At 39.9% G+C, this 27,483-nt stretch overlaps 1 protein-coding gene and 1 long non-coding RNA gene across 2 annotated transcripts in view; one reads left to right on the top strand and one right to left on the bottom strand.

The window, feature by feature from the left end:
- Positions 1-27,483, top strand: part of LOC142370742 (thyroid hormone receptor alpha) — a 144,086-nt gene that overhangs the window by 82,689 nt on the left and 33,914 nt on the right. The window contains exon 3 of the mRNA XM_075453174.1: positions 18,455-18,668. Within this exon, the coding sequence (XP_075309289.1) occupies positions 18,613-18,668 (56 nt within the window). The 5' untranslated portion in view covers positions 18,455-18,612. The remainder of the gene's footprint in view (positions 1-18,454; positions 18,669-27,483) is intronic.
- Positions 25,556-26,763, bottom strand: LOC142371687 (uncharacterized). Its single transcript, XR_012768092.1, has 4 exons — positions 26,689-26,763; positions 26,131-26,201; positions 25,912-26,023; positions 25,556-25,810 (listed from the first exon to the last, which is right to left on the bottom strand). It is a non-coding gene; the product is annotated as an uncharacterized LOC142371687 (long non-coding RNA).

The raw sequence follows: 27,483 nt of genomic DNA, 5'->3' as shown, positions 1-27,483 counted from the left end.
AATTAACTGAGCCTGCCCTATATCTTCCATTTCCAATGTTGTTGTTGCTAATCTCTCTTCAGCGTTTTTTTTTTTTTTTTAATAATATCGTTTATATTCGATATTATTCATTTTGAGATCGTTTGACACCAATATCGTTATCGCGATCGAAATTCGATATATTGCACAGCCCTAGTCCTGGCAATCTTTTTAATCCGGATGACGTCTAATCTATTTAGGCTTTAATTCTATGTCTCTTGCTTATATTAGTATCGAGGTTTCTTGGTGGTACCAAGCGTAACGATGATGCCACACCAACCTTCCATAAAATATATAGATTCATATATATGGTATGTGAGGAAAAGTTTGGTGCACCAGTGCAGCCGTGCAAAATATTTGTTTGGAGCCCCGAGACCAATTCATTCAGTCACCTTCTTATCTTTTTCCCTAATCGCTGTTTCAGGGAAGCCTAAATTTGTCTTCCAATTTCAAGTTTCCGATTCATTTACCAACATTAAACTTTGGTAGAAGGCACGCTTTATCGTTTTCTTTTTCTATTGTTTGGTATATATGTCTGTAGCTTTAAACTTTCATTATATCATTGATGTGTTACATTCAAGTGTATACTGAAACCCTCTACAATCAACTGAAAAACATTTAAAGTGCCTAATAAATTCTGTTCTTGTCAACTGATATTTCAGCTGGGTAGAAATGAGAAACTGCTAGGATTTCACATACAGTTGAACAAAATAGAGTGGAGCAATTAGTTGTTGCAATGGTCCCTGAACCAGCCCTGCTTTTGTTTTGTTGGGTCAGCATGCTGGGTGTCGGATCATGATTATTCCTACGTGTTAGCAGCATCAGGGCCAATTATGCAGCTGTAGCCGGGCCTCGGCCCCTGCTGAATGAATAACATTAACAGTGGACAGAGAGATGAGGGGGAGTGCCGTCATTCTAACGCATCCACGTAAACGGAGAGGAGAGGCGAAAGGAAGGTCAACCATGGCAGACTTACATTCTTGGCAGTCCTCACAGTGGCTGATCATTAGAGAGGGAGAGAACGCGGAGGATCGGGGAGATGGAAACAAAGAGGGAGAGGTGGAGGATGAGAGGCTGCAGGGATGTGGAGAGTGCTGGAGAGCTTTGATTGCTGAAGGTCAGTGTTGAATTTTAAGTTGCTTATGTGTATGTGTGAGCTTATTCATGTCATAAAGAACGAACAGTTGAAAGCGTCAATTTCACAACTACAGAGAACAAAGTAAGTATGTTTGGATTTTTATGAGCGTTTCACATTTGTTGGGCTTTATACAAACATGTCACTTTTGCTCCAGCCAGCCTTCTTGTTTAAGTTACAGTGTAGCCTCGTATTTTGCTGTAACACTGTTCACTGCAGAGGAGAAAGGTAGGAACTTTTCCTGTGGTTTAGACCCTCAAACATCATATATTTGTTTAATTTTCACACTTTTTTTGTCTTTTAAGAAACTCTCAGCCCATTAGACTGCACCTGTTATCTGAAAGTGCTATATATGAAGTTGAGGAATTACTGTTTTTTGCTCATCGGTCCAAATTCTCAGAAGAGACACGAGAAAGGTAATATCCTCACATTTGTATTTTTGATAATCATCTCCCTTGCAGTTACTTTAGTTAATGGACAGTTTGGTCTGTTAAGACTTGTTAAGAAGCCACTTGTGAAGGTTGCAGAACTTTGTTTTTTTTTAATCTTTTTTTGAAAATTTCTGTCCATTGTAGCCGTTTTCCAAGCTCTGACCAGACGTCAGTTCTTTCCAAAAACTAACCGAAACATGAACTCATCTGACCACGGAACATCTATTCACGGTCTCTTTGTCCATCTGAGATGAGCTTGTCTCTAGAGAACTTGGATATATGGTTCCCTCCTTGTGTAACACAGTTCCAGGTCAGATTGGAAATGGTTTTCCAAGGTACTCCTGAGCCCTTGACTTTACTGATAATGGCTGCATGACGGTCTCTCATGAAGTGCCCCCTGAGGGCTCCAAGGTCACACATATCCAACAGTGCTTTCCATCCTTGACCTGTACACACTGAGATTACCATTAGCTCACTGCTGTTTTAAGTTATTACTATGTTACAAAGGCATTTTTACAACGTTAAAATTAAGAAGTGAAACACACTGCTTGAATTCAGTGGACATGTGTGACTGCCTGTCTGTGAGTGCCTAAGTCTTCTTCTGCACAAAATGCTCCATGTATGCTGTTATCATATTTTCTTTTAGTGGTCGGCGTATCACCGTGGATCTGTTTCTATAGTGAAAGATGCTACTCAACATTTTGCTGTTATTCCTAAGATATCAAGTGAACTCAGCACTATGTCAGCAATATCACAGTTACTCAGTTTTGTTGTCAACTTTGCACTGAAGTGTTGGCTTTCCTCTTTAAAGTGCTTGACATAAAAAAAAAAACAAAAAAAAAAACAAATTAGGAATGAAACAAGTTAATAATTGGGCCCACTATATACGAGTATATCTGGTGTTTTTACAGATGCTGGTACTGAATAAAATCCCCTGTTCTGTCACCTCTACTTCATTTGCTGAATCTAAAACATCTAACACATTTATTTGTGTTTATCACAGATTTGGTGTTAGAAATCCATCTAATTGTAAAACACCCGCTTTGGCTTGTGCAAAGTGTTACAAATGCAACTTTTCTTCTATGAAATCTCAATGATAAAGCTTATTTCAAGATACCTGAAGTTGGCAGAGGATCTATTCATACAAAGAGAGACATGCTGTAGTAATGATATGACAGCACTTGTGGGGCGTATCATATCCATAATTCATGGAATCTGAAAGAAACACTTTGGAATGCAATTTTATTGCTAACATTTGTTCACTCGTGAACTGGCCCCCTCTCAAGTGTTCACAGATGGAGCAGAGAAGTGTCAAATCGAGAGAAAGAAGATGGTTTTAATGTTGTTTTAGTGATACAAGATAAGACGCAAGTCAAAGATGCACAATGAAGTGAACACACAGCTGCAAACCAGAGGGCGAGACATAAATACTAAGTCATTAGTGCATACATGGTCGTAAACAGGCAATCTCCCACAGTCACATGAAAACACTGAGAAGACAGAAAAACGCACACAAAAGCAGGCTCCCACACATCCTCACTCTCTCATCAGTGCGTAATTACAGCAGCAGGCAGAGAAACGGCGGCCATACATAGTCAATGAGAGCAGGGAAAACAATGAACAGACAGCAGATGATGGCTGTAAATAAAAGACTGAAAGTGGAGCGAGGGAGTAGTGGAGGAAGACACGGCGCTGCTGGCACTCGGAGAACCAGGAGTGGGAATTAGCAGGACAGAGAAGAAACGAGGGAAAAGTTCGAGGATGGGCAGCCTGAGGTGGGAACGCTTTCACTTGGAATGAAGCGTCTCCTTTTTGTGTCAGATGGAAATATGGATAAGGACATTTACACCAACTCTTTCAACGCATGTGCAGAGCAGTTTGGCAGACAAAAGAACTTTTTAATAAAAACTAAATGTCAAAGGGACTGTGATCATTTCATCAGGTGAAGAAGGAGGAGAAGAAAAGGTTGAGCGTCGGAATAATTCCAAGATGACCTTCAAAGGCTCAACTGTCATCTTCTCTGAGCTGTTTGGCTTTCAGCTCAATGTTCTTATTGCTTTGTAATTTCTAGAATATGTGCAAACGTGATACACGTGTTTTGCAGGAGCTTGAATGTCGATTGAGAATAAATTGTCATTTCCCATTATGAGCTCGCATTTATCTGACCCAGACTGATTAGGACAAGTGAGGTCATCTAATGGCACTTTATAAAGAAAGCAAACAAGTTCAGTTCACGTAAAATTACATGCAATCCTGTTTCCAGTCCAGTCCAATTCATTCAGCATAATTGTATTTGTACAATACCGATACATAAAGCATTGAATCTTTACTTTGAAAAACAAAAAAACACCAGAGCAGGTATAACAGAGAATATCAGAGAAAAGAAAAGTTAAGGACACAGTAATAGTATGCAGTCATGCAAAAAAGTAGTAACACCCTTTTTGAATTCACAGGGTTCATTTATCAGGATGTAATAAAAATGATCTAGTTATTTTACCAAGCTTTATCAAATATGTCAACATAACCACAAATTAGCAACAACACATGACATATTACAATGTGTCATTGATTATTAATTTATTTAGTACACCTGTAAGAGGAATTAAGAGGGTAAGTATCAGCCAGTTAGCTGTTATTTAGAATACGCTTGATTTATTGATCATCAATTAGTGTTAGCATCTCTGTGGCTCTCTGAGGTTTTAGAAGTTTATTGCTCTGGAGCATTCAGGTGCGATTTGGAGTCCGTCATTCTACAGAGAGAAAGATTATTCACAAGTGGAAAAAATTCAAGTCAGCTGTCAATCTTCCCAGGAGGGGACGTCCCAGCAAGTTCATCAGCAAGTCAGAGAAACTGTAAAAAAAAACAAGAGCTACATCTCAGACTCTACAGGCCTGAATTAGCATGTTAAATGCCAAAGTTCATGACAGTACAGTTAGAAAGAGACTGAACAAGTATGGCTTGTTGGGAAGGCTTGCAGGAGAAAGCCTTCTCTCTAAAAAGAACATGGCAGCACAGCTTAGGTTTGTAAAGTTACATCTGAACAAACCACAAGACTTCTGGAACAATGTCCTTTGGACAGACCAGACATTTCCAGAAGTGGAAATGTTTGGTCATAATGCACAGCAGCGCGGTTGGTAGGAAACCAAACACAGCATATGGGCACAAACACCTCATACCAACTGTCAAGCACGGTGGTGGAGGGCTGATGATTTGGGCTTGTTCTGCAGCCACAGGACCTGGGCACCTTGCAGTTAGTGAGTCCACCATGAAGTCCTCTGTATACCAAAGTATTCTAGAGTGAAATGTGAGGCCATCTGTCTGACAGCTAAAGCTTGGCTGAAACTGGGTCATCAGCAAGACAATGATCCCAAACACAGCAGCAAATCGACAACAGAATGTCTGAAAAAGAAAAGAATCCAGCTGTTGCAATGGTCCAGTCAAAGTCCAGACTTCCACCTGCTGTGATGGGACCTTAAAGGGGAAGTTCGTTTATTTTTTTTAAACCTGGACCTTGTTTCTGGCATAAAATACGTTCATCTGCTCACCGATAACAGTTTGGTGAAAGTCGGCGTCCTTCGGACGCTATTTAGATCACTCGAGATCTGCCCCCAATAACAACAACACGGTCAGCTCTGAACTAACAGTGCAAAAGTACGAATTCATATATTCATTCGTCTTAAAGTATTGGTGAAATAAAGACAGATAATGCCTTATTTAGAGGCTGTATTGTCAATTGTCTGTTCACTCCCATTATATGGATATACACAGATCTCGAGTGATCTAAATAGCGTCAGAAGGACGCCGATTTTCACCAAACTGTTGATCGATGAGTAAATGAACGTATTTTATGCCAGAAATAAGGTCCAGGTTTAAAAAAACGAACTTCCTTTTTAATAATTTTAGCATTGTCATCGTTAGCATGGTAGCACTCAAAGTAGCTGGTAGGATGTAAATTGAGCCTGTACCCTGTCAGATGAAAGCGAGCCATGTCAAGTGCTTACATTGTTGGATCCAGGCCAGGTTAACGACACGTGAGAGAATTTCTAGAATTTCTCCACCAACAGTGATTAGCTCATTTACTGTGTATTATCTTATCCCAGAATATCCTAATCTTTTTACCCCAGTTTGGCCTTCTAAGAATTTACTTCAGCCTGGCTGGATGAGGCTTTAGCTACTGATATCTTACTGCAGCTGATTCGGATCTGCACATTATCCTCAGCTAAGCTACACATAAGCTAATATGGACTGTACATGAGACTCACAACTGCTGTCACATCATAGATCATTTTAGGATCGCTCAGTGAACTGTAACACATCAAATTGCAGCTGTTCTAAGGTTCTAACCAGTTGCAGTATCTGGAGTTCATCTCCCTTATAGAAGGGCAGCTGTCAGAACAAACTTTAATTCTGTGGCGTAACTGGAGGTGTGCCTTTCAGTACGAAAGAAGCAAGTATTTTGTTTTTGATATAAGACAATGTTTCCAACTGTTTTTTAAGCCATGAAAAGGCAAGTTGTTTAAGATAATTTAAGACATATCCCTCTGGCGCACCCTAGGTATCAGCCTGTTGCAGCAGCTCCCGGTGATTTTTCACCTTTTTAGTCCTTTCTATCACTTTTTCTTAGTTGTGTGTTTTTTTTCTTTTTAGTATTTATTTATAAACATCCCATTTTATTTTATTTTATTTTATTTTGTTTTATTTTATTTTATTGTTTTCACTTTAATTGTTTACATATCTTTTACTGTATGCTGCTGCAACACAACAATTTCCCAAATTGGGATGAATAAAGTACTTATCTATCATCTATCTATCTATAAGTCAGTGATCAGTTTCACTGTTGACAAAGGCTCACTTTAAAGCTCAGTTGTTAGCTTTTCTAGAGCTTCAGAGTACATTTGATTGATAAAATGAAATGATTAAATGTAGATAATCTGAAGTAACAGCTTGTTGACAAAGTAGCTTTTGTGCTGCATGTGCTCAGCCTTTTTGAGAGCATAAATAGGAAATGAGTGATGAATTTGGAGGAGGTTAAAGGGAGAGATGCTTTGAAAGAGAAAGAGAAGGTGCTTTCGGGGTATGGAGGGAAACCCAGTCTTCTTTGATCACTCTGCACTGCTCTCTCTTTGTCTAATCGGCTTGGATTTCAGCCAAAGCCGGCATAGTCAGTGAAAGACTTGAGGTGTGTTTGAATTCAGCTGCACGTGCAGCTGAAAGGTGATTTAGTGAATTAGTGTACATGTGTACCTGTCAGGCAAAGAGTGGAACTGAGATCTGTGCGTGTGATTTTGATGGTCTAAAACAACATCTGAATCAAATGTATTCAGATTAGCTCAAAGGTCAACAGTTAAACAACCTGGACATTAGGGAGGGGTTGTATATTACCTTGGCATTTCTAAAATATTTTGGAACTTACATGGTCATGGTTATGCATGAAAAAAATCATGTTTAAAGGTTCCTTCAGATAGCAAAAAACATCTACATATAATTTATTGTTTGTCTCAGAATAGCTTCATTTGTCTTTGTGTTCTTAAACAGACTTTGTATATTTGATAAGTTGTGTATTCTAAGATATTTCATTTTAGGTTTATTTCAGAAGTTTAATGAGATCAATTTTATATTTATTTTGAATTTTTCTATGAATGTTACAAGTTCATACTCATGTCAGAAAGGCAGAAAATATGTGGGATCTCTCACACTCTTGTGCCATCTACTGTTACATGTGGAGAAGTGGAACTCGGCTTTCTTTACTTTCTGCAGGTTAAGTATAGGAAAGCATGGAAAGTATATTGATAGTGACCGAAATGAAACTAGTAAATAGTACTCATTGTGACAAAGTCTAAAAACACTGAAATAAACTGTACTCATTTTTTGAATGCAGCTTCTTTAACGTGCCCACTCTGCCGTAGTTTTTTAAAAATAGATTAATTAATATACAAATACATGATAGACTAGGCTAAGTGATTAATGTGGTTTATAGAAAATCAAAGAAGTGAGAGAAATTATTCCTAATACCCAAAATAAGTAGTTCTTGTGAAATATTTGCACTGATTCCGTTAATCACATAAAGCAAGAATACACACTTCCTACTTTCAGCTTATTCATTACGAAGGTTTTCAGGTTAATGTTTTTACGTAACGTCTGCTTGCAAATGGCATTTTCCTAATCCTGCACTTTTTATGAGATAACATTGGGTTGTGGGAAGTTTTGTTGTTACAAATTATATCAGATGCCAGTTACAGTTTCTAGTCCTTCGATACCAAGTCTAACCCCTATTTTTAGTTTTGTTAATTGAATTTCTGGGATTTTGACTGTTGGTTTTACAGAATGTGACATTAAAGGTTAGACAATATTTTTGTATTCATAGAACAAGTTTATAAAATGATTGAGGAAAGGGATCAAATGATGAACAGGTAATCATAACAATTAGTCGAAATGGATTCAGGTTAATCAGTTAATAATATACAAATAAAGAGAATTGTCCTCAACTTGTTTATTCTATAAAGCAAAAAACAAGCAAATGATGATCTGTGTCTTCTTCATGAGTTTTTATTATTTCAGCACCAAGTCACAGCACAAGTCTCCTCCAGGTAATTAACAGTGAAGTTACAAAACTGTTCTCTTTGAGCGAGCACTTCCTGATTGTAACTAAATATGCACGTAAGTTTAAGTTTTGAAATAACATATTATGGTAGTTTGCACAGGCAGCTGCGTTGCAAATCAGCAACGATTCACAAGTGCTTATTTTGAAGGCTCTCTGCGGCCGTGCTACATGCAGTGAGAACAGCCTCTGAAGGCTGATCCCTGTAGCGACCGGGTCAGCTCAGGACACTCTTGCATCCAGGCTAATAGTATTGTGGTAGGGCTGTTGCCCTCGTCTGGCCATGTGTGCTACCATGTGTAAGGTAATGCAGTGGAACTGTGCCAAACATGTGACTGGTGTGGTTTTTGAATCTAGCCAGACGTAAAGGGTCACACAAGTCTTGAAAATTAGTGTTATTACAGGTTATGAGAATTTTTACAGTGAAATGAAACAGCGTTATTGAGTTGACTAATTTCAAATGTACTGTTCCTCACCAAAAGGATTAAGAGTGCTGCCCAAAACTATGAATAGACAGTAATATTTTAATCCCTGGCAGAGGTCCATGGTGTTAGCAGGATAATCCGCTCTGAACACTGCTGGCACTGAAAAATGACACAATTAGCAGTGATGATTAACCAAGGCTACATTATTTTTCTCAAATGTTGGAAAAACATCATCAGTCTCACAAGTGCAGGGATCCAGACTAACTTATAGCACCAGTGCTCTTAACTTAAAAATTTAGAAGCACCAGCACAAAATGTAAGAGCACCACTTAAATGAACTTTATTGTAAAATTTTTATATTTTTTCCATTTTAACTGCATTTCTGCAGACATCATTATTATAAACTATTTAAAGAAAGACCAAACTGCCCTAATGCATGAATTTTAAAACCACACACAGTAAAGAAGAACTTTATGAACTTTAGAGAACAGTGCTCTAAAAATCACAAATGCCTTCACTGTGCAGAGATATTGGCCCTCATTTATCAAACTTGCATAAGACGAAAAACGTGCGTAGGTCGTGTGTACGTTCTTTTCTGCGCAAAGGTTGGCATTTATCAAATCCATCGTGAGCGCAGGAAAGATGAAATCGCCACGACAGGTCTGAGGCCGGTGTACGCACTTTTCCATTTTGACTTGCGGTGACTGCAACACAGCAGCGTCACTAGTGCGTGCCTCAGGAGTCGCAACAAATCCCTTGGTTAAAATTACAGACTTATCACTTCAAAGAAGGCCCATGTTTTATTTGACTTCAACATAAATATAAACATAAACGCAAATTAAATAAATTAAACAAGTACAACTCCGTAATTGGAAGAGTGATGGCTCATTATTCAACCGCGCACCCTCACACCGAACAGGAGAGGCGCTTTAACACTGCGCATACGCGCACGCGTGCCACTGTGGAGAGGTGCACAGGGCTCCTAAAGCTGGATCTGTCTCTCGGCTGCGGGGGGAACCCTATACGCCCGAAAAGGTATGCAATATTATTATTGCATGCGGGGATCTCCATAACATTGCCCAAAAAACTGGAGTGCCATTTCCAGATGTACATCCAGAGGACCCCACACCCAGAGATCCCTACCACCAGCCTGCACAGCCAAGAGCGCTCAGGAGGAGAGAGGAACTTATTCAGCGATTCTGACTTTTGGTAAGCATTCTGTTATTCAAGGAAAAAAGAAAGGAGAACAAGGATTTCTTTCAGCATTTATTCTGTGACTTCAGTGTTTCATTTATGTCTTTCAATGTACTGTCGATAGATTGCATGGTGTGTGTTAAAGCCATCATCCACTTCACGATCTCTGTTTGTCTTTCTAGGACCTCTGTGGTCAACACGGCTGGCCGGTGTGACGCTGCAGACCGGGGGGCAGAGGCAGAGGCTTCGGATGTTGACGGGGCCGCGTATTCGTCGCGCGGGTCAGGTTGCCCGGATGCCACTTCGGATTCATCTGTGAATGAAAAATATTAGTTTGATTAGGAAACTCATTTGTGTTGAATATTAAAGCAACTGTGTTATTTAAACGTCTGGGGTGTGCAGTCATTCTTACCATTCTTGAGCTCTGACATGGGCGCATCAGTGTCAAGTTTCCCTGGCACGCCGATGAGGACGTAGCTCCAATCAGGCCAGCCACCCTCTCCTCCAAGGCACTCAAATCCAAACCTGGATTGTACCCCCCCCCACATGCTGCGTGGGACAGCTGCGACCTTCTTTTTTTGGCCAATTTCATATCGGACCACTTCTTCCTGATCTTATTGGAGAAAAAGTAAAACATCGTTCAATTTTAGATTTCATTTAATCTGGAGTTCATCACATTTTATTGACCATCACAGTAGGGGAAAATACATAACTTGTCCGGTCTGCGATTTACATCGCCAACGCTGTTGACAGCGTTTCTTTGCCGCCTTTCGTCTATCCATGTCGCAAATTCTAGAGGTGCGGCCTTTTGTAGAAGGCGTGGTTAGGATCATTACGATGGATTTCAGCCGCCGGATTTATCAACAGCCGCTCGGTTTTACGATGGGATTGGTGTGGTACGCATGTTCTGTAAATCTCACTTGAGCCTCTGCGTACGACGAGTTCTCCGCTCATATATACGATGCTTTCTACGACGGCTTGATAAATGAGGGCCATTGTTTCCTGGCTCAAACTGTGAGATCAGGTTCTATTTCCAAACTGTCATTCACAAATGTGAAACATATCTGTCGTCATGCATGTTTCAATATCAGAACAAATTTTTATTTTCAATAGAAATCCACTGCATATGATTTCATACAGTAAACACATCGATGAATGTATTTGGTAGTATTTGTTTCGATGACTTGAATATAATATGTTTTTTGCTAAAAAACAGGGCCGGATTTAGCAAGGGATCAGATTTCGGCAGAATACCAGCTTTTTAATTAGCAAATCTTGCATTTAATGGTGCAATTCAGACATTTTTGGTAACGTCCATCCCCTTTCTAGTTTTTTCTTTTCCGTCTCTTCTCGTCTACTCTAGATTTCACAGTTTTTAGCCAAACAAAACAAAATCTATCCTGGCAACAATGGTCTTAAAATTAGGTAACGGGAGAGCAATTCGATAGTGCGGTGTGACGAACATTTTTTTTTCAATTTGTGGTCGAGCTTTCTCGACAATATTGAACCTCACAGAGAACAGTGCATTCCTTCATATTCTTTTCAATATAGTTACCCTATCAGCACCATGAGCATTTACTGTTGAAACACAAAGTACATCTTTTATCCTTTCAGTACATAATTTTCTCATCATGTTCTCATTAAAAATGTTTGGCTGTGTCATTTAAGGGTCTGGGGAAGAATAGCAGGAGGACTGGGTACAGGTAACAGCTCAAACCACTCTGTTGTGACAACAACAGGAGCCTCAACATAGGGCTCTTATACACCAAACCATCGCGAAAAACCAATAGTGGCAAAAAGTCCCCTACTGTGTATCCTTTCGTGGCCAGCGTCCAGGCAAATAAAGTAGCACATGAATGCACAGCAAAGACAACCGCCAGGACGTATTAGCTGCAGCTGTATGAGAAGACAGAACGCACCAGAGCAGAAGGGGGACATGCATCCATCCATCCATTTTCTATAACCCGCTTAAAACACTTCAAGGTCGGACAGGGACCTGGAGCCTAACCAGGAACTTTCTAACTTTGACATGACAGTGTTAATCACTACATCATCATGCAGCCCTTGTACGTTCGTAGGTTAGGCAATAAGGGGATCGAGAACACCATATAGATTTAAAATAGAAGTAACGATGAGAGTGTACTAGGGGTGGAACGGTACAAAAAAATCACGGTTCGGTACGTACCTCGGTTTGGACCCTACGGTTCGGTACATTTTCGGTACAGTGCCGAAGGAGGCGTGTAGCGAGGTTCGAGCACATGTAATAGATATCTGAATCCTGCCTCTTCTACAGTGGAATATGGGCACATAGCAGATACGATGTAAATTCCAATTGCTTCGGTAATTTTTTTTGCTCTGCATGTATTCCTATCCAGGGGTTGTTGTAATACATTTGGGAGACGTAATTGGTCGGGTCTTTTCATGGTTCTATAGAACGCATCTGACGGACGTGTTTGGTGGTCGGTAGCTACACCCCATGTCATGCTATCACGGCTGAAATGTTTCATCATACCACACAGACAGAACCCGGCGGGTGTTTAATAAGTTAAACTTACACTGGTCTCCTTTGTCTGCAGCGCTCTGCTCTCCTTTCTTCCTTCATGAAACGAAGAAGTATCGCCTGCGCTTGATCCTGACTCTCTCTGTGAGCTCTTCCAGCCTCGATATTAGACGCCTGATGTGATCGTCCATGATTAATATCACCATCATGCAGACCATGAACACGGTGGCCTCCCCGCTCTCCATATTAGCTTCTTTGTGGTGTTTTTTCTTCTCTCCTTACTTTTTGCTGGTTTTATTTTGTTTTGTTTTGTTGTTGAATGTGGCGCTAAACGGCTAACGTAACACGTCACTGACGCAGACGGCTGCGCATCAATCCCGACTCATGTGCGAATGCAGACTGAAACAGTTCCGCTGGGGAAGGACAGTTATCAGAACGAAATTCGAGTAGGACAGTTCTGACAACTGCGTTCTTATAACTACTCTGTCCGAAAGCGTATATCTCTACGTACCAATCAGAGCTTGCATGTGGCAGTGTTTAAATGGGTCCTGAAGGAAACTCTTGCAAAATAACAGTTCCGCGTTCAGATCAATATTAAACTTCCGTACCGTGTGTATACTGCGTGGCAATGCGCGTACCGAACCGTGACCCCCTTACCATTACATTTACATTACATTACGGTCATTTTGCAGACGCTTTTAACCAAAGCGACTTACAATAAGTGCGTTCAACATCGGAAGGCAAAAGAACTTCAGGTCACAAGAAATCATAAGTGCATTTCCTTCCAAAACCAAACAGCTAAGAGCAAAACTAGTGCTAGAGTAAGTGCGATAAGTCAGGTACCTAGACAGATGGGAAGACAATTTAGAAAACAAAGACAATTTAGGATTCAATATAAACACAAGAAACTTGTGCTAAAGAAAATAAAAAATTAAAATAAAAGAAAGGACCAGACTCAGTGAATAATACGGTGATGGTTCGGTACGAATACATATACCGTGCCGGCCCTAGAGTGTACTTTGTATTTTTCAGTAATGTATTACAGAGGTGTTTTCTATCTGTTGGTTTTCGGTTTCTTCACTCCACCTGGCAACATTGCTTTCAAAGTGGTGCTTGTTTTATTGGAATTACAAGAAGAAATGACATTGTTTTGTGCAACATATTAAGTTAGCCGTTAGCTTTCTGTCGTCACTACCGCTTTCCTTTGCCCATCAGTGTGAGCTCCCTCACCATCAGCCCTGACTCTGATTTATAAGTTGACTTAGCTGAAATAAAAGAAGCCAATAGTCTAAAAACTGCCACAGGGCGCACACACCAAAAACAAAGGGAGACAGACCTTCACCAACGTTCCAAATGTGGCCAACATCTCATTGAGAGTTTGGTGTATAAGGGTATAATCCGTCACTCCCATATTATACTCTCAAACATAGACTTTTTCCTTGTTCTCTCCTGTTACGTCAGTGTATATATGATGGAAATTTCAAAATAAATAAAAAGAACAGACAGGGAAAAAAAGTAATAATGAGGGACATTTTCCAAATGCTGGTGGTTTGGAAAATGTTATTGCAGTGTCTAAAATAATGGTAGCAAAATGCAATTTAATGGTCACAGTCTGGAGCCCTGAAATGGGTACAGAAAATCAACTTGCCAAAAAAGTTCATGCTTATGGTTCTGCAGTATTACCATTCATGTTTGCAGATGCATTTAAGTCAATTTCAGACTTTTCAGACGATCATACCTAAGAATGAAAAACCTTCGATATTCCTCTCACCTCCTCACTCTGACCTGTTGGTCCAGGTTTCTCTGCTTCTCCAAGCAACTCATGCTGTTTTTGTCCAAATGATTTTTGTCTCAGTTGCTTTAAGAACTAGATCTTCAGATTTGTTTGGCAATTTTGTGTTGTATGATGACTAGTATTTTGATCTTAAATGGATCACCCGGTAGTAGCAAATCCGCATGTAAGGCAATAGTTCAGAACCAACACGTTGTTGCAATATCCAGAACGTTCTGTCTTCTTCAACAGTCTTTGAGGCCCGTGGTAAATACAATTACAACAACTTTTTAGTAACACGTTAAAAGATTACAATCTAACAAAGTCGATCAGAGGAGCTTTAATTTACCTTTAATTCTGTACATATTATTGATATGTAGCCGTGAACTTTAGAGCATAGAAAGTCAGAAAAACACCCATGAAAACAGACGAAAACAATTTAGACGAAATTCCTGTAAGAGTACTTCTAAGTAGCTTATAGTAAATTAGGTTTGGTTCCTCTAATAGATGCAGGATTGAAGCAGGGAACAGAGAACACAGAGGGTGTATTGTAAAAGCAGAAGGAATATACACAGAAGGTCTGTGTCAGGGCGCTTCCACGTGAGGGTCCGATGAATCCGTCAAGAGATTCATTCAAGAACAGATGTTATGTCTACAAATATCGTTGAAACTTTTGTATCCTTATCATCATTTTCTTGATCTACAAACAGGCCCACAAAATTAACTATAACATCTAACATGCTGGGCTTTGTTTTCTTCTACAAATCCGTTAAGCCTGTTGCGTTACTATTGGTGTTCCCATTGGGTTGGCCAGTCTCTTATATACGGAGGATAAAGAAATGAATAACTTCTTCTTCATACATATGTACAGTACCTTTTGGATCCACCAGCAAGAAAAATGACAACTCTTGAGCACAAGGCTTTTGGTCAGGACATTTCAGAACAATGTGAACATGATGAAAGAGAAACGTGTCGCTCTGTCTGCTTAGGACTCTACATCAGTGTGTGTGTGTGTGTGTGAAACGGTGAGCGCAGTCATCCTCTCTGTTTTGGTGTTGATGGTTGATATCAGTTGCAGTAAGTGTATTATGTCACTCATAGACTGCACTCAGGCATTAACACTCCGCTGTGGTTAACTGAATTACCTTGACTGGTCTAACGACACTAAGTATCCCTGCACAGAGACTCCTACCTCCATCCAGGAGGTTTTGTGGTTGGTTCAGCTACTGTTTTTTTCTGTAAGATTACTCACTTGTATGAAATTTTTACCAGAAGTGGGACGAGGCCCATCATAGATATGATTAACTTTTGATACGGATCTGGATCCAGGAATTTTTTATGCAGCATTGGGAGATGCACTGGGACTGCTCTTGTGTTGAGTTTTTTTGTGCTCAGGAGTTTTCTGCTCATTGAACCAGACGTTGCATGTGGCCATTATTGTCAAATGCCATCTTCACTGCCTACTTAGCTTTGGATTAGTTTGGCTAAAAATTCTGTGAAAATGGTCAAATTCAGTGGACAGAGAGACTGAGACAGGAACAGAGAGAAAATGGATTTAATCTTGAGGAATGGAATAAGATGAAAATCATAGATCCGTACGTTGGACCGGATTATTGATTCGATGTCCCACATCTTCTCAGATTCCTCTACACTGTAAACTTAACTTTTGGACTGGATGGATGTACTTTGCGTGAGTTGTGTGTAAGTGACTGTGTGTAAGTTCTACAAACTAATGAGCCAAATTTTGAATCCCTGGAACCCCCCACCGCTTTTTTTACATTTTTTATTTGGGGTAATTTAGTAAAGTAAACCAAACATGTCGCTCTCACATACATTTGTTCACATTTATAAACTGAACTCAACTATCATGAATTAACCTGAATTACATTATATTGAATTGGACTGATTAAGTTAGGATAACATTTAATCAAACTGTTTATTAGAGTTGTATTAGCCTGTTATCTTGTAAAGTGTCATGAGTTGTCTTGTGTTGGGGACTTTTGTGTGAATAAACTGAATTGAAATTGGGTTCAGTTGTGTGTTCATGAAATAAAGTCATAGTCAGAAATGTTTATCATTCAGTAGAAAGAAGGACAGCCTAAAGTGTGTGCATCAAAAGAAAATCCTGAACTGCTCAGGGTCCCTGCATACAAAGAACAGCCTCAGTGCTTTATGCTTTCAGCATAAATGCGTAAACAATCTGAAATTCATTGCAGCGTGATGTCATGTTCACATTCTCTATGGTGCTATTTCTTCTAGCCTAGCAGTTTGCTGTGGCTTCTCTCTTTCTGTTCATCAACTCTCCATCCCCCTTCTGTCATGTTTAGTTGTTCTTCTACTTGAGTGATTACACTCAGTGATTCATTTAGCAGACGCTTTTATCAAAAGTGAGGTACAGTGAAGGGACACATTTGGGGGCAATATTAGTTCAGTATGTTGCCCAAGGATACTTCAACATGCGGAATTATAAGGGTATAATCCGTCACTCATATTATACTCTCAAACATAGACTTTTTTCTTGTTCTCTCCTGTTATTTCAGTGAACATATGATGGAAATTTCAAAATAAATAAAAAGAACAGACAGGAAAAAAATAAATTATGGGAATTTTCCAAGTGCTGGTGGTTTGGAAAATGTTATTGTAGTGTCTAAAATAATGGTAGCAAAATGCAATTTAATGGTCACAGTCTGGAGCCCTGAAATGGGTACAGAAAATCAACTTGCCAAAACATTTCGTGCTTATGGTTCTGCAGTATTACCATTCATGTTTGCAGATGCATTTAAGTCAATTTCAGACTTTTCAGACGATTATACCTAAGAATGAAAAACCTTCGATATTCCTCTCACCTCCTCACTCTGACCTGTTGGTCCAGGTTTCTCTGCTTCTCCAAGCAACTCATGCTGTTTTTGTCCAAATGATTTTTGTCTTAGTTGCTTTAAGAACTAGATCTTCAGGTTTGTTTGGCAATTTTGTGTTGTATGATGACTAGTATTTTGATCTTAAACGTATCACCCAGAAAGTAGCAAATCCGCATATAAGGCAATAGTTAAGAACATTACACGTTGTTGTAATATCCAGAACGTTCTGTCTTCTTCAACAGTCTTTGAGGCCCGTGGTAAATACAATTACAACAACTTTTTAGTAACACGTTAAAAGATTACAATCTAACAATGTCAATCAGAGGAGCTTTAATTTACCTTTATGCGGAATGGGAAGTTGGTAATCGAGTCAGTGATCTTCTGATTAAAAGAAAAACACTCTGCGTCCTGAGCTACAGCCATCCCTGATTATTTTACCTGTAACAGATGTCGTCTTTTTGCTACAATGGTGGCCAGGCCAAGGAATTGAAGGAATCAATCAATAACCAGATGACGAAATAGTTTGTTCCCACTTGATTTCATCCTTAAATTTCATTTCCCAATTTGTACAAACTCAATTCCTCCACTCGACTCCTCTATTTGCGCCTCAGTCCCACCCACCAGGGAGGCGAGGTTACAGGCATTTAACTTAATGACATGTCTTTGCTTCAGAGCATCATTTTAAACTCACGTCAAGTAGACATGTGACACATAATATTGTTTTGTTGCAGCACATAGCCGGATGAGCACATGTCAAATGAGCATTATATCTGTTTGTCAGTATACATATTCACTTTCAATTCAATTTACAGTGCAGGAAACATGTGCCACACACCCCCAAGAAGTCGCAGGCACCAAAAAAAAAATTACCGTAAAAGATACACTGGCATGTCCTCGCTTATGGCTTCTCTGTTAAGCCTCCTCTCCCCTCCAGGTGTATTTTAGAAAACTGAAAGTTCTTCACAAAATATTTGGATGTAAAAAATTCAGCGACGAGGAGGATGGAGAGGCGAGGAGGCTGAAATTAGACAAAGCAAACACATGCTAAAACAGGCACTGCTGTAGAGGTTTCATTTTTCCACTTCAAATTTATCCAGAGCACTCTATTTTTAGCCAAAACCATTTAGTCATTTAGAAGAAGCTTTTATCTAAAGCCACTTTCAGCAATAAGTGAGGAATAACATTTAGACTGCAATGCAGTTATCTAATTTATCTAAATAACAGAGTACAAGGAGAGCAGATGCTGAGCTAGAATTTAATTGCTTAAATCATGTATTTAAATTCAATCTGATGGAATGGAACTGCAATATTTTGACAACATACATATTAGCTTTAAATGCACAGGAAGCCCGTATAGCCTACATTTCTTATAGAAATATGCAATAAATAAGATGTATATTTGATGGAATAGCAGTTTTAGAAAGTGTTGAAGACCTCCCAAAAAAACAGAAGAAAACCCCAAATGAGTTTGGTTTCTTTTTAGGTGGTGTTGTTGATGTTTGTCCTTTCTCTGCCCCTTACAGCTTCCTGTCCCACCCATCATGCTCCTCTCAGCCAGTTCACACACACCGCCACCGATGGTTGACTGCTGAAGGGGCTGCCAGCCAATGCTGAGCAGGCTGACAACTTTGGTTTACGCCTCCTTGTCCTGTGATTGGCCACTGGATGGGACTGAGGCAGAATGGAGCCAATGTTCAACAAGCAGGACAGCAACTCATCAGAGGGAGACGAGAAAGGGTGAGACAGATGGAATGTGATGGACTGCAAATCTGTGGACAGTTGATTTTCACAAATCAGCAGATCACAATGTTTGTTACGTTTTCCCAGCAAATGGATGTCTTAATATCAACAGTCAACAGAAGTTTATAAAGGGTTTTTAAAAAACAGTTGGTGTATGTGAACACTGTCTGCAACGCCGAACAGTGATTCACACTAACTGGTCATAATGAACAGCAATATAAACACAGTAAGCAGGATCTGTACACACCAGCTGGTTTTGTTAAAACACCTGACAGTATTCATTTAGACATTTTTATTGTTATTGTGAATGTCGCTCTATGCAATGCATTGGGAAGCGTTCATAGTTGTGGAATATAAAAAATTGAACAGCATGACATGAATACTGAGTTCATGTTCTTCCTCTGCTGCTTTGACTTTTCATCCATGTTGCAGTTCAGTTTTATTGTTATCTTTTGAATTCAACAGAAAAAACATGGTGGTTGCAACGTTTTACTTGTTCTGGTTGGTTTCCATAACGCAACTTTGCTTTAGCACAGCAAAGAGTGGTTTGAGTTTGCCAGAGTAGCACCACATTTTTTTTAGTACTGGAGTCAGAGCTTTAGCCGTCAAAACAGAAAGAACTGGTTCTTATTTAGACTCACTTAGACCACTTCAGTGAAATCTTTCTATTACCTCTTCTGTTTTGGTGTCTACACACTCTTGGGAGGCGTGTTATGGTGCCATATTATTTCTATTAAAAGATTCCATGCTGCTTAGAGTTTTCTACAAGTTTCTTTTAGCTAGTTAATTTTAGAGCTTCAAAAGAAAGGAGATGAGTGTGTTTATTTTCCAGTACATTGCAGGTATTTGGATTATCTTGTGACTTTCCATCACATAAAATCCCAAAACATTTTAGGTTGAATTTCAGGCTGTATGCAACAAAATAGAACAGACCTCAAGGGGGTGAATGCTCTCACAAGGCGCTGTACAAGGTTAAATATATAAACTCATAGATTTGATACAGAGTAGCATTAGTAAATTATGAAGACTGAATATAAAAGATGGAAGTTTCCCCTGGATCCAAAGAATTAAACTAATGCACAAGTCGCCTCAAGTTGTATTATTTTCAATGGCCAATAGGGAGTGAAAATGATGTTTGGTTATATAGTATTGTGGAGTAGTCAGACTCCTCTTTGCAGCCTCTTAGGGGAATTTTATTAATGTATTTAGCAGAGATACATGTCACCAGAGCAGCACACAGGGATTTCATTAGACAATAGATTATTGGACTCATTTCATGTATAACATTTTTGCATAATGGACACAAACACAGTTACCCCCATGTTTACATCTTGCACACACATCGTTAGATATTTACTTTACAGAGAACACCCCGGGCTCGGTGTCTCATTCCGCAGAGATATATTATGTGACAAGTAAGATATAGTAATTGCTCGGCTTTGATTTGTTTGTACTTAAGCCATCAAAGTTAGCAACTTGGCTTATTTTAAGTGGAGCAACGGCAACAATGCAAATCTTTTTCTCGATAACATCAACAAGCTTGAAGCTATTTAAATAAACAAAAAACTTTACTTTTTCATTTTGTTTATGCAGCTTTACAAACCACTCGCAGCTGGCTTTATGTGCTATATGTGTGTGTGGGCTTACATGCACGAGTATTAGATGTGTGCGTGGATTAGTGCAGCGCAGACAGCTGGATTAGAAATATGGAGCGCAGATGAAGCCTCAGAATGCAGACGAAAACCTCAGGACGGCCCAAAATGTGAACATCAACAGGGGATTTCAGCCGTTTGTTTGTGCGCATGTGCGTTTCTCACATAGTGTCAGTGAGCATGCACGTGTTCTGATGAGAGCTGCCTCATGCCCCGACTCCTCCCCTCTGTGATTTCTGACTCACACAGCTTTCTTGATACAACTGAGCGTACGCACACATGCACGAACACACACACATAGCTTCACGTAGCCCGGAGTAGGGGTCTGAAATAGAATTTGCTGTGCGTCTATGTGTGTGTGTGTGTGTGTATGTGTGTGCACGCGCTTGTGTCAGAATCAACTACAATGTGAAGCCCTATGAATATTTCAGGAGACAGTTGGCGCTCAACAATGCAATTCAGTTCAAATCTAAATAGAAGGATTGCAACTGTGTGTATGTGCTGGAGAGCTTTCAGAGGCTTTATTTCATATTGCAAATGAGAGGATTATATTTTTTTGCGCTTAGATTATCCTTGTGTATTTGTCAAGTAGAATACTAATAAGATCCATGTCAGCTGGTTTTAAAGGCGCTAAAGTGTGAAAGTTTGTCATCAATCCTGTATCCAGAAGCAAAACCAAAATCTCAGAGCGAGCCTGCTTTGGTTTAGCTTTTAGCTTTTTTGAGGAAAAACATGAAGATGAGACACATAGTTGAAGAGATGCATTTCTGATTGAAAGTGTTTTTTTAATCATTTTCTGCATTACTGATGCTGTATGATGTAGCAGATGAAAGTATAATGTGAGGGTTCTGACAGCGGGTGCTAACCCCGTGAACATGCCCTTCAGTGTGTAGTGTGCTCTGGCAGGGAATCAGCATTTTTATGCACATTGCTCGAATGTGTCTGCAAATGGAAAACCTGAAAGCGAGAGTCATGTGTTGCTGTCCCCTCCATGACCTCACAACAAAGAGTGTGTTCTTGCTGCATTAGAACTGGGTGATATAGCCAAAAAATTACATTTTCAGATATGGTTATTTGAATATTCAGATTGTCATCCATCCATTTCCTATACCCGCTGAATCCATCGGTCGGATCGCAGGGGGGCTGGAGCTTATCCCAGCAGTCAACGGGCGAGAGGTAGGGTACACCCTGGACAGGTCACCAGTCCATCACAGGGCCACACAGAGACAAACCAGACAAACACGCTCCTAGGGACAATTTTAGAGGCTCCAATTAACCTAACATGCATGTTTTTTGGAAGCCAAAGTACCCACACATACATGGGGAGAACATGCAAACTCCACACAGAAAAGCCCCAGTTGGGAGTTGAACCTGGAACCCTCTCGCTGTGAGGCAATGGTGTTAACCACCGCACCACCATATAGAACAGTAAATATATGGATTCTATCTACTGTCAGCAGTGTCAGCATCTGTTTGCTTCGTTTCCGCTATCTCTGCTCTCATTTACTGTATTTAAATACAAGTGAATTCCTAATAAAACTGGTCATGTTTCTATTTTTGTAAGTTATAAATAGAGTGAGAGTAGTAGTAGAATAGAGAAATAGCTACTAAAAGACATGTTGAGACTACATGTGTATTCACAGACTCTAGTTTTACAGATGCAACATCATTTGATAAAATCACCTTTAAACTAAGTCTGTGTTTTTTGGTTGTCCTGTAAAATAACTCGGGGAATGTTAGTTTGTATGCAGATGACAGACAGCTGCTTCTCTGCAGGGCAGAACGAGGTGAAGGAGGAAATCAAGAGCATGACTGGGTTTTTGTGGCAGGACTCTTTAACACTCTTTAGCCACAATTTTTTCAAATATGCAGTTCTACTTGTTTACCGTTCATCTGTATTTTCAAAAAAGCTGCTTAGATATCTGTATATCGTACGTTGGGACATCAGGTGTCCCTCATACAGTTTGGTAACTGTATTTCTCATCAGCTTGAGATTTACGAAGTCGGCTAAATGGAGCAATGGAACATTGTGGCTGTAACTTTGCTTCTGAAAGCTCTAAAGTTCCATTAACTTTTCCTAAAGGCTGTGCTCAGACAATTTTGAATGTTCTTGCACGGCCCCAAAACTCCAACTTAGAATTTTCAGTTGAAAAGAAAAACACTTTTTTTCATTAGAGCAATGACTCTTGGCTGGCTACAAAATTTGATTTGCTTAAGATCCAGGAATTATCGACTAAATGCATCTCAGTGTCTCAGATCCTCAAATTAGTATATAAACACATATACCTACATTTGCATTAAGACATGCATCCATCTGAATTCATATTTTATTTAGCGCTCTGTAAGACCAGAATGCTGTCCTTCAATATCTGCATCTTTTCAGAGACCAACCTCTGTGCCGTACATAATCTGTTTTATTTTAGTCAGTTGCCAAAGAAGTTCACAAAACACGTGATGGCTACTCACATGTCAGAGAATCCTTCACTTGGGCTTTAATTTAACTGTAGAGTGCAGGTAAAAGATTTCTGTACAGTAATCTTTATAATTTCAGCTTACCGAAGCACCATGGTCTTCAAAAGCTGGTTAAATCTGGGCTTCTCTGTGCAACAGGTTTGGTGATTCTCTTCCCTCCCTCAGAGTTGGACAGTAAAGGTGACAACATCTCATTTAATTCGTAGCTTGTTAGTCGTACTAGCTGTGTCCCCTCGAGCGGCCGACATTATGTTTTGGTGAAAATGGCTAAAAGAGTTACTCTTGTCAATAGTTTTATCTAAGTATATATTTTAGATTTTTTTTATGGAAGGTCCAATCACAAGGTCGGCGGTTCAACTTCCGGCTTCCGGACATGTCGAAGCGTCCTTGGGCAAGACACTGAACCACGTTGCCTACCGATGCGTCCGTGAATTAAAGCGCCCTGAGTGGTCAACTAGACTAAAAAAGTGCTATACAAGTACAGTCCATTTACCATTTAAAGGGCCATGTATACTCTCGCAGCAGTGTGTCGCAGTGAGCGTGTCGCAGACACGACGCAGTTATTTTTTATTTATGCCTACTTTTGAAGCGCTGTCTGCGCTATGTTAATCCCACGCCACAACGCAAGAGGGACAATCACGAACAAGCTAGGATTGTGGGTGTGGTGGGTGGCGACTGGACGAATGCGCGCTTTGATTGAGATGCAGCTGATCTATCTAGAAATAAAAGAAATATTGCTACTACTGGAGCTGGCAGAGAGGCGAAAGAATCGTCACGGTTAGCACGGTTAGCGTCACCATTAGCCGGTTAGCAAACCGGAAATACGCATAGTGTAGAGCGGATGTAGAGTTGACCAATCAGAGGCCTCCTTTCTCTCCTCCCTGCGGCGATATCTGCGGCACTGTCTGCGGTGAGTTACAATTTGGGGAGGTGCACCAGAGTGTCTGCGTAAGGGGCAGGGGCATGTCTGCGTTAACTGCGACACACACGCAGACGACCTGGTTTCCGACCATAAATCAGCCTTAATTCTGAGTGTATTTAATCTAGCTAGTGCTTTCCAATAAGTTCATAAAACCCAACGTGTGCACAGATGTCAGCTTTCATTACAAAACTCTTCATCAGGTCACAGTCATGTCGGTGGGATGTTTCATAAAGTGCTGCGTACCCAACATTTCTTCACATCCTGCCACAAAAACAAAGTTCTTTACTAAGTTGTCTGTTATGTGTAGACACAACACTGGTTCATCCCTTGAGTTAGATGCCTTTTTCATGCTTGAATGAATCCTAGGTGAGTGTTAAGTGGCAAACAAAAAACATATTCCTTTCAAAATGATCAGGTATAAACTGGATTGAAAAAGTGTGAAAAAGCAGCCAGTGTCCAATGAAAAACTTTTAATGACCTTCAGAAAGCCTGGATAACTATTGCTTAAGACCTCTTTAAATGATCTGGCTCTTTGGAAGCAAAATATGAAAAAATGCAGGGCTGAATCAAGACTTCTGCACAGTCTGTAGTTTTCCAGTTTTCAGTTAGAAATCAAAGTTTGTATCGTGGTTGGTGCTTACTGTTTGTGTCATTATTGCAAACACTAAATAAAGAAAAAAGAATTAGGAAATTTTCAGTACCTTAATTAAAACCTTTTTTTTTTTTTTAAATTTGTCAAAAGAGCATCCAGTCACACAGGTGACATAGCTCTGACATTTAAAAACTAAATATTAGGGTATGTAGTTATTTAACAGTTTGTATTATAAATCAATGCAATTTAAGATTTAGTGGCAGTGACTGTGATGCAGTTACAACATTTATTATTCATTCATGATTACAACTGCTGTAATGAAGTGCCCCCACTGCTTTCTTCTCTATAACCAGGCTGCCTATGTTGAAGTTTGTTTTTTTCCATTCTGTTTTTAATCCTCCAGCCCCAGAAAAACTGGGATGCAAAGTGAGAAACAACACATCAGCCTGGTTTCTTACACACACCAGGGGCCCGTTGCACAAAAGTAGGATAAGGGATTAAGCCGGGATATGTTGGCTATCCTGGATCAACTTATCCGTGATCCAGTTGCACAAAAGTGGGATAGAGGGAAGTGGGATATGTTCAGACCTAAGTTACCATGGAGATTTATTCTATGTAGCTAGCCTGCTCCATACCAGGCTAAGTTCCAGGATCTATTTAATCTCATTCCTTATCTCAGTCAGCGGTCGCCACAAATGAAAACCAATATTTATTCCACTGACTAGAACATATTGTTAAAACATTTAACTATACCCACTATCATTATTGAAACATTTGTGATCATTAATTACAATCATTTTAGATAACTGATGATTTTAGATGAACCACTAGATAATTTAGTTTCCCACAGACTACACATAAAGTACATCACCATATAAATACACATTAGAGAGTACCATGATGTTCCTTTATTGAACAAGGATGAATCAAAGCAAGTAAACCATCAGCTCCTTTCAAAACTGAAGTCACACAGTGCTCTACAAGACAAAAAGCACAGAATCAAAGCATGCCGTTTGAGACAAACTGTTTGTAAAAATGGGCTATACAAATAAAATTGCCTTGCCTATACAGCACAAAAACCTAACAAAAAATCCTCTGCCATTGCAGGCCCAACTTAAATAAACATGCAATATTAATTAAGATAATTTAACACATTGGTCTCTGACCAGTCGACCACAGTCGTCATCCGGGAAGATGGCAGGAATGTCCCAGTCTATGAGAGCTGGCACTCTGGGGGCCCTCTCCTTTCTCAGGCAGGCCACATTCTGGAGGACAGCACAGGCCACAATGATATCACATGCCCTGTCTGGGCTGACTCTCAGGTGGGTCAGACACTGAAAGCGTGCCTTCAGTAGGCCAAATGTCATTTCGATCCGGGCCCTTGTTCTGGCATGGGCATGGTTGTATGCCAGTTGTGCCTCCAGAGGGTCTGCAAATGGAGTGAGCAGAAAAGGCTGGCAGGCATACCCTCTGTCACCCAGCAATACACCCAGGAATTCACCTGTGAATACAAAATGTTACCATCACAACCTCATAAGTAGTGACATTCTTAACACAGCCATGATGTTAAAAGTGGTTATCAATAGAGGTTCTGTGGCTCACCTTGTGATAGGCGCCGATAGATCTCCGAGTTCCGAAACACTCGGGAGTCGTGGACCGAGCCGGGCCACTTTGCCACAACATTACTGAACAAATAGTTAGCATTGCAGACCATCTGAAATGATAAGATGTTAAACCAATTAATGCACAGTACAGGCAATGTGTGGGCAGGCACATTCTTAATAAAAAGTACACTTGTTAAGTATTTGTCAGGGGACTTACCATTCTGCAGGATGTTCTTATATTTCACTTTGACTTGCTGCCATGTCCGTTTTGGCCCAGTCATGTTAAATCTACACGCACAAAAACACACACACACACACACACACACACACAATGAACAGTGGAGGAGCATGGAGTTACATTTACATAGTTTCACTCACATGCAGTCAATTTCAACTTATTCATAATCAAAGTAGGCTACAAATATGTTTTCAAATATCGTCACCTTCCTAAAATAATCGCATAAGTCATTTTTTCAGGTTTTTCAGGAAACACAAAAAACTCCCCCCAAAAGTGAAATTATAGCATAAAATAATAATTTCAGTCAGTAAGTATGTATCAAAGGATGCTTGACATAAGAACACTTATTGTTTTTCATAAAAACTAAGATTAAATAAATGACTTAGGCATTTTTTGGACCACACCTTTGATGCCAAAAAATGACTTGGGCGATTATTTTAGGAAGGTGACGATATGTTAATTAACATTTTATTTGGATTGTAGCCTAATTGTGATAGTTTCAGTGGAGTGGTGAGTGTGTATTTGTGCACTACTTACGCATTCAGGCGGTCAGCAATGGTTTGCCACGCTTGCTCCCTTTGTTTTTTAACTGTGGCAGTATTTCCTTTTTGTTTATTTTCTCCTTCACCTCTTCATAGGTTTCCATTAATAATTCTTGCTCCGCTGGGGAGAAATACGCCGCCCTTGTTGCCATGGTGAATCAGTGAATCTATGATCGATCGTGGGGTCTATTTAAGCAAGCCGTGTGCAGCACTTATCCAGGATCGCTTTCACCTGGCTTGATGAATCCGTGTCTGCTCATCCTGGCTTGGCCTTTGTGCAACCAACTAAGCCTGGGCGCCCATGTTTTGGATTCCTTGAACCTGGCTAAGTAATTCATCCTGGATGTCTTAATCCTACTTTTGTGCAACGGGCCCCAGCTTGCAAAGCACCTTGAATCAGTTTATAGAATCTGGACATTTAATGGGCAGGAAATTTGAGCAGGACTGCATCACAAGCCCGCACATCAGCCTCTGAGTTGTTATACGGAGAAGTTAAGTGTTAAAGTGATTATTGATTTGTACGCTGGCACAGCCACAAACTGATTATTTTGTTTTGGACAATTATGTTGTTTATGAAGCAGAGATCATGCCTGTCCGATCACACTGGGTCTCATTTCTGTTTATGAGCTAAAACACTGATGACGGCGGTCCGTGCTAAAGTAAACACTGCACTTGATGTTTATTTTTAAGCCTCTACACACATTCAACTAGAGTATAATGCAATCTGTCATTAAATATCAGTATATGGACTGTTGGCCCTTGTTATTATGTTTGAGAATGCTCAAACATG

The sequence above is a fragment of the Odontesthes bonariensis genome, chromosome 21 (assembly GCF_027942865.1).
Source record: "Odontesthes bonariensis isolate fOdoBon6 chromosome 21, fOdoBon6.hap1, whole genome shotgun sequence".
In the NCBI taxonomy this organism is placed as follows: domain Eukaryota; kingdom Metazoa; phylum Chordata; class Actinopteri; order Atheriniformes; family Atherinopsidae; genus Odontesthes; species Odontesthes bonariensis.
The sequence above is the reverse complement of the archived record's forward strand: the minus strand, read 5'-3'. Positions and strand labels throughout refer to the sequence as shown.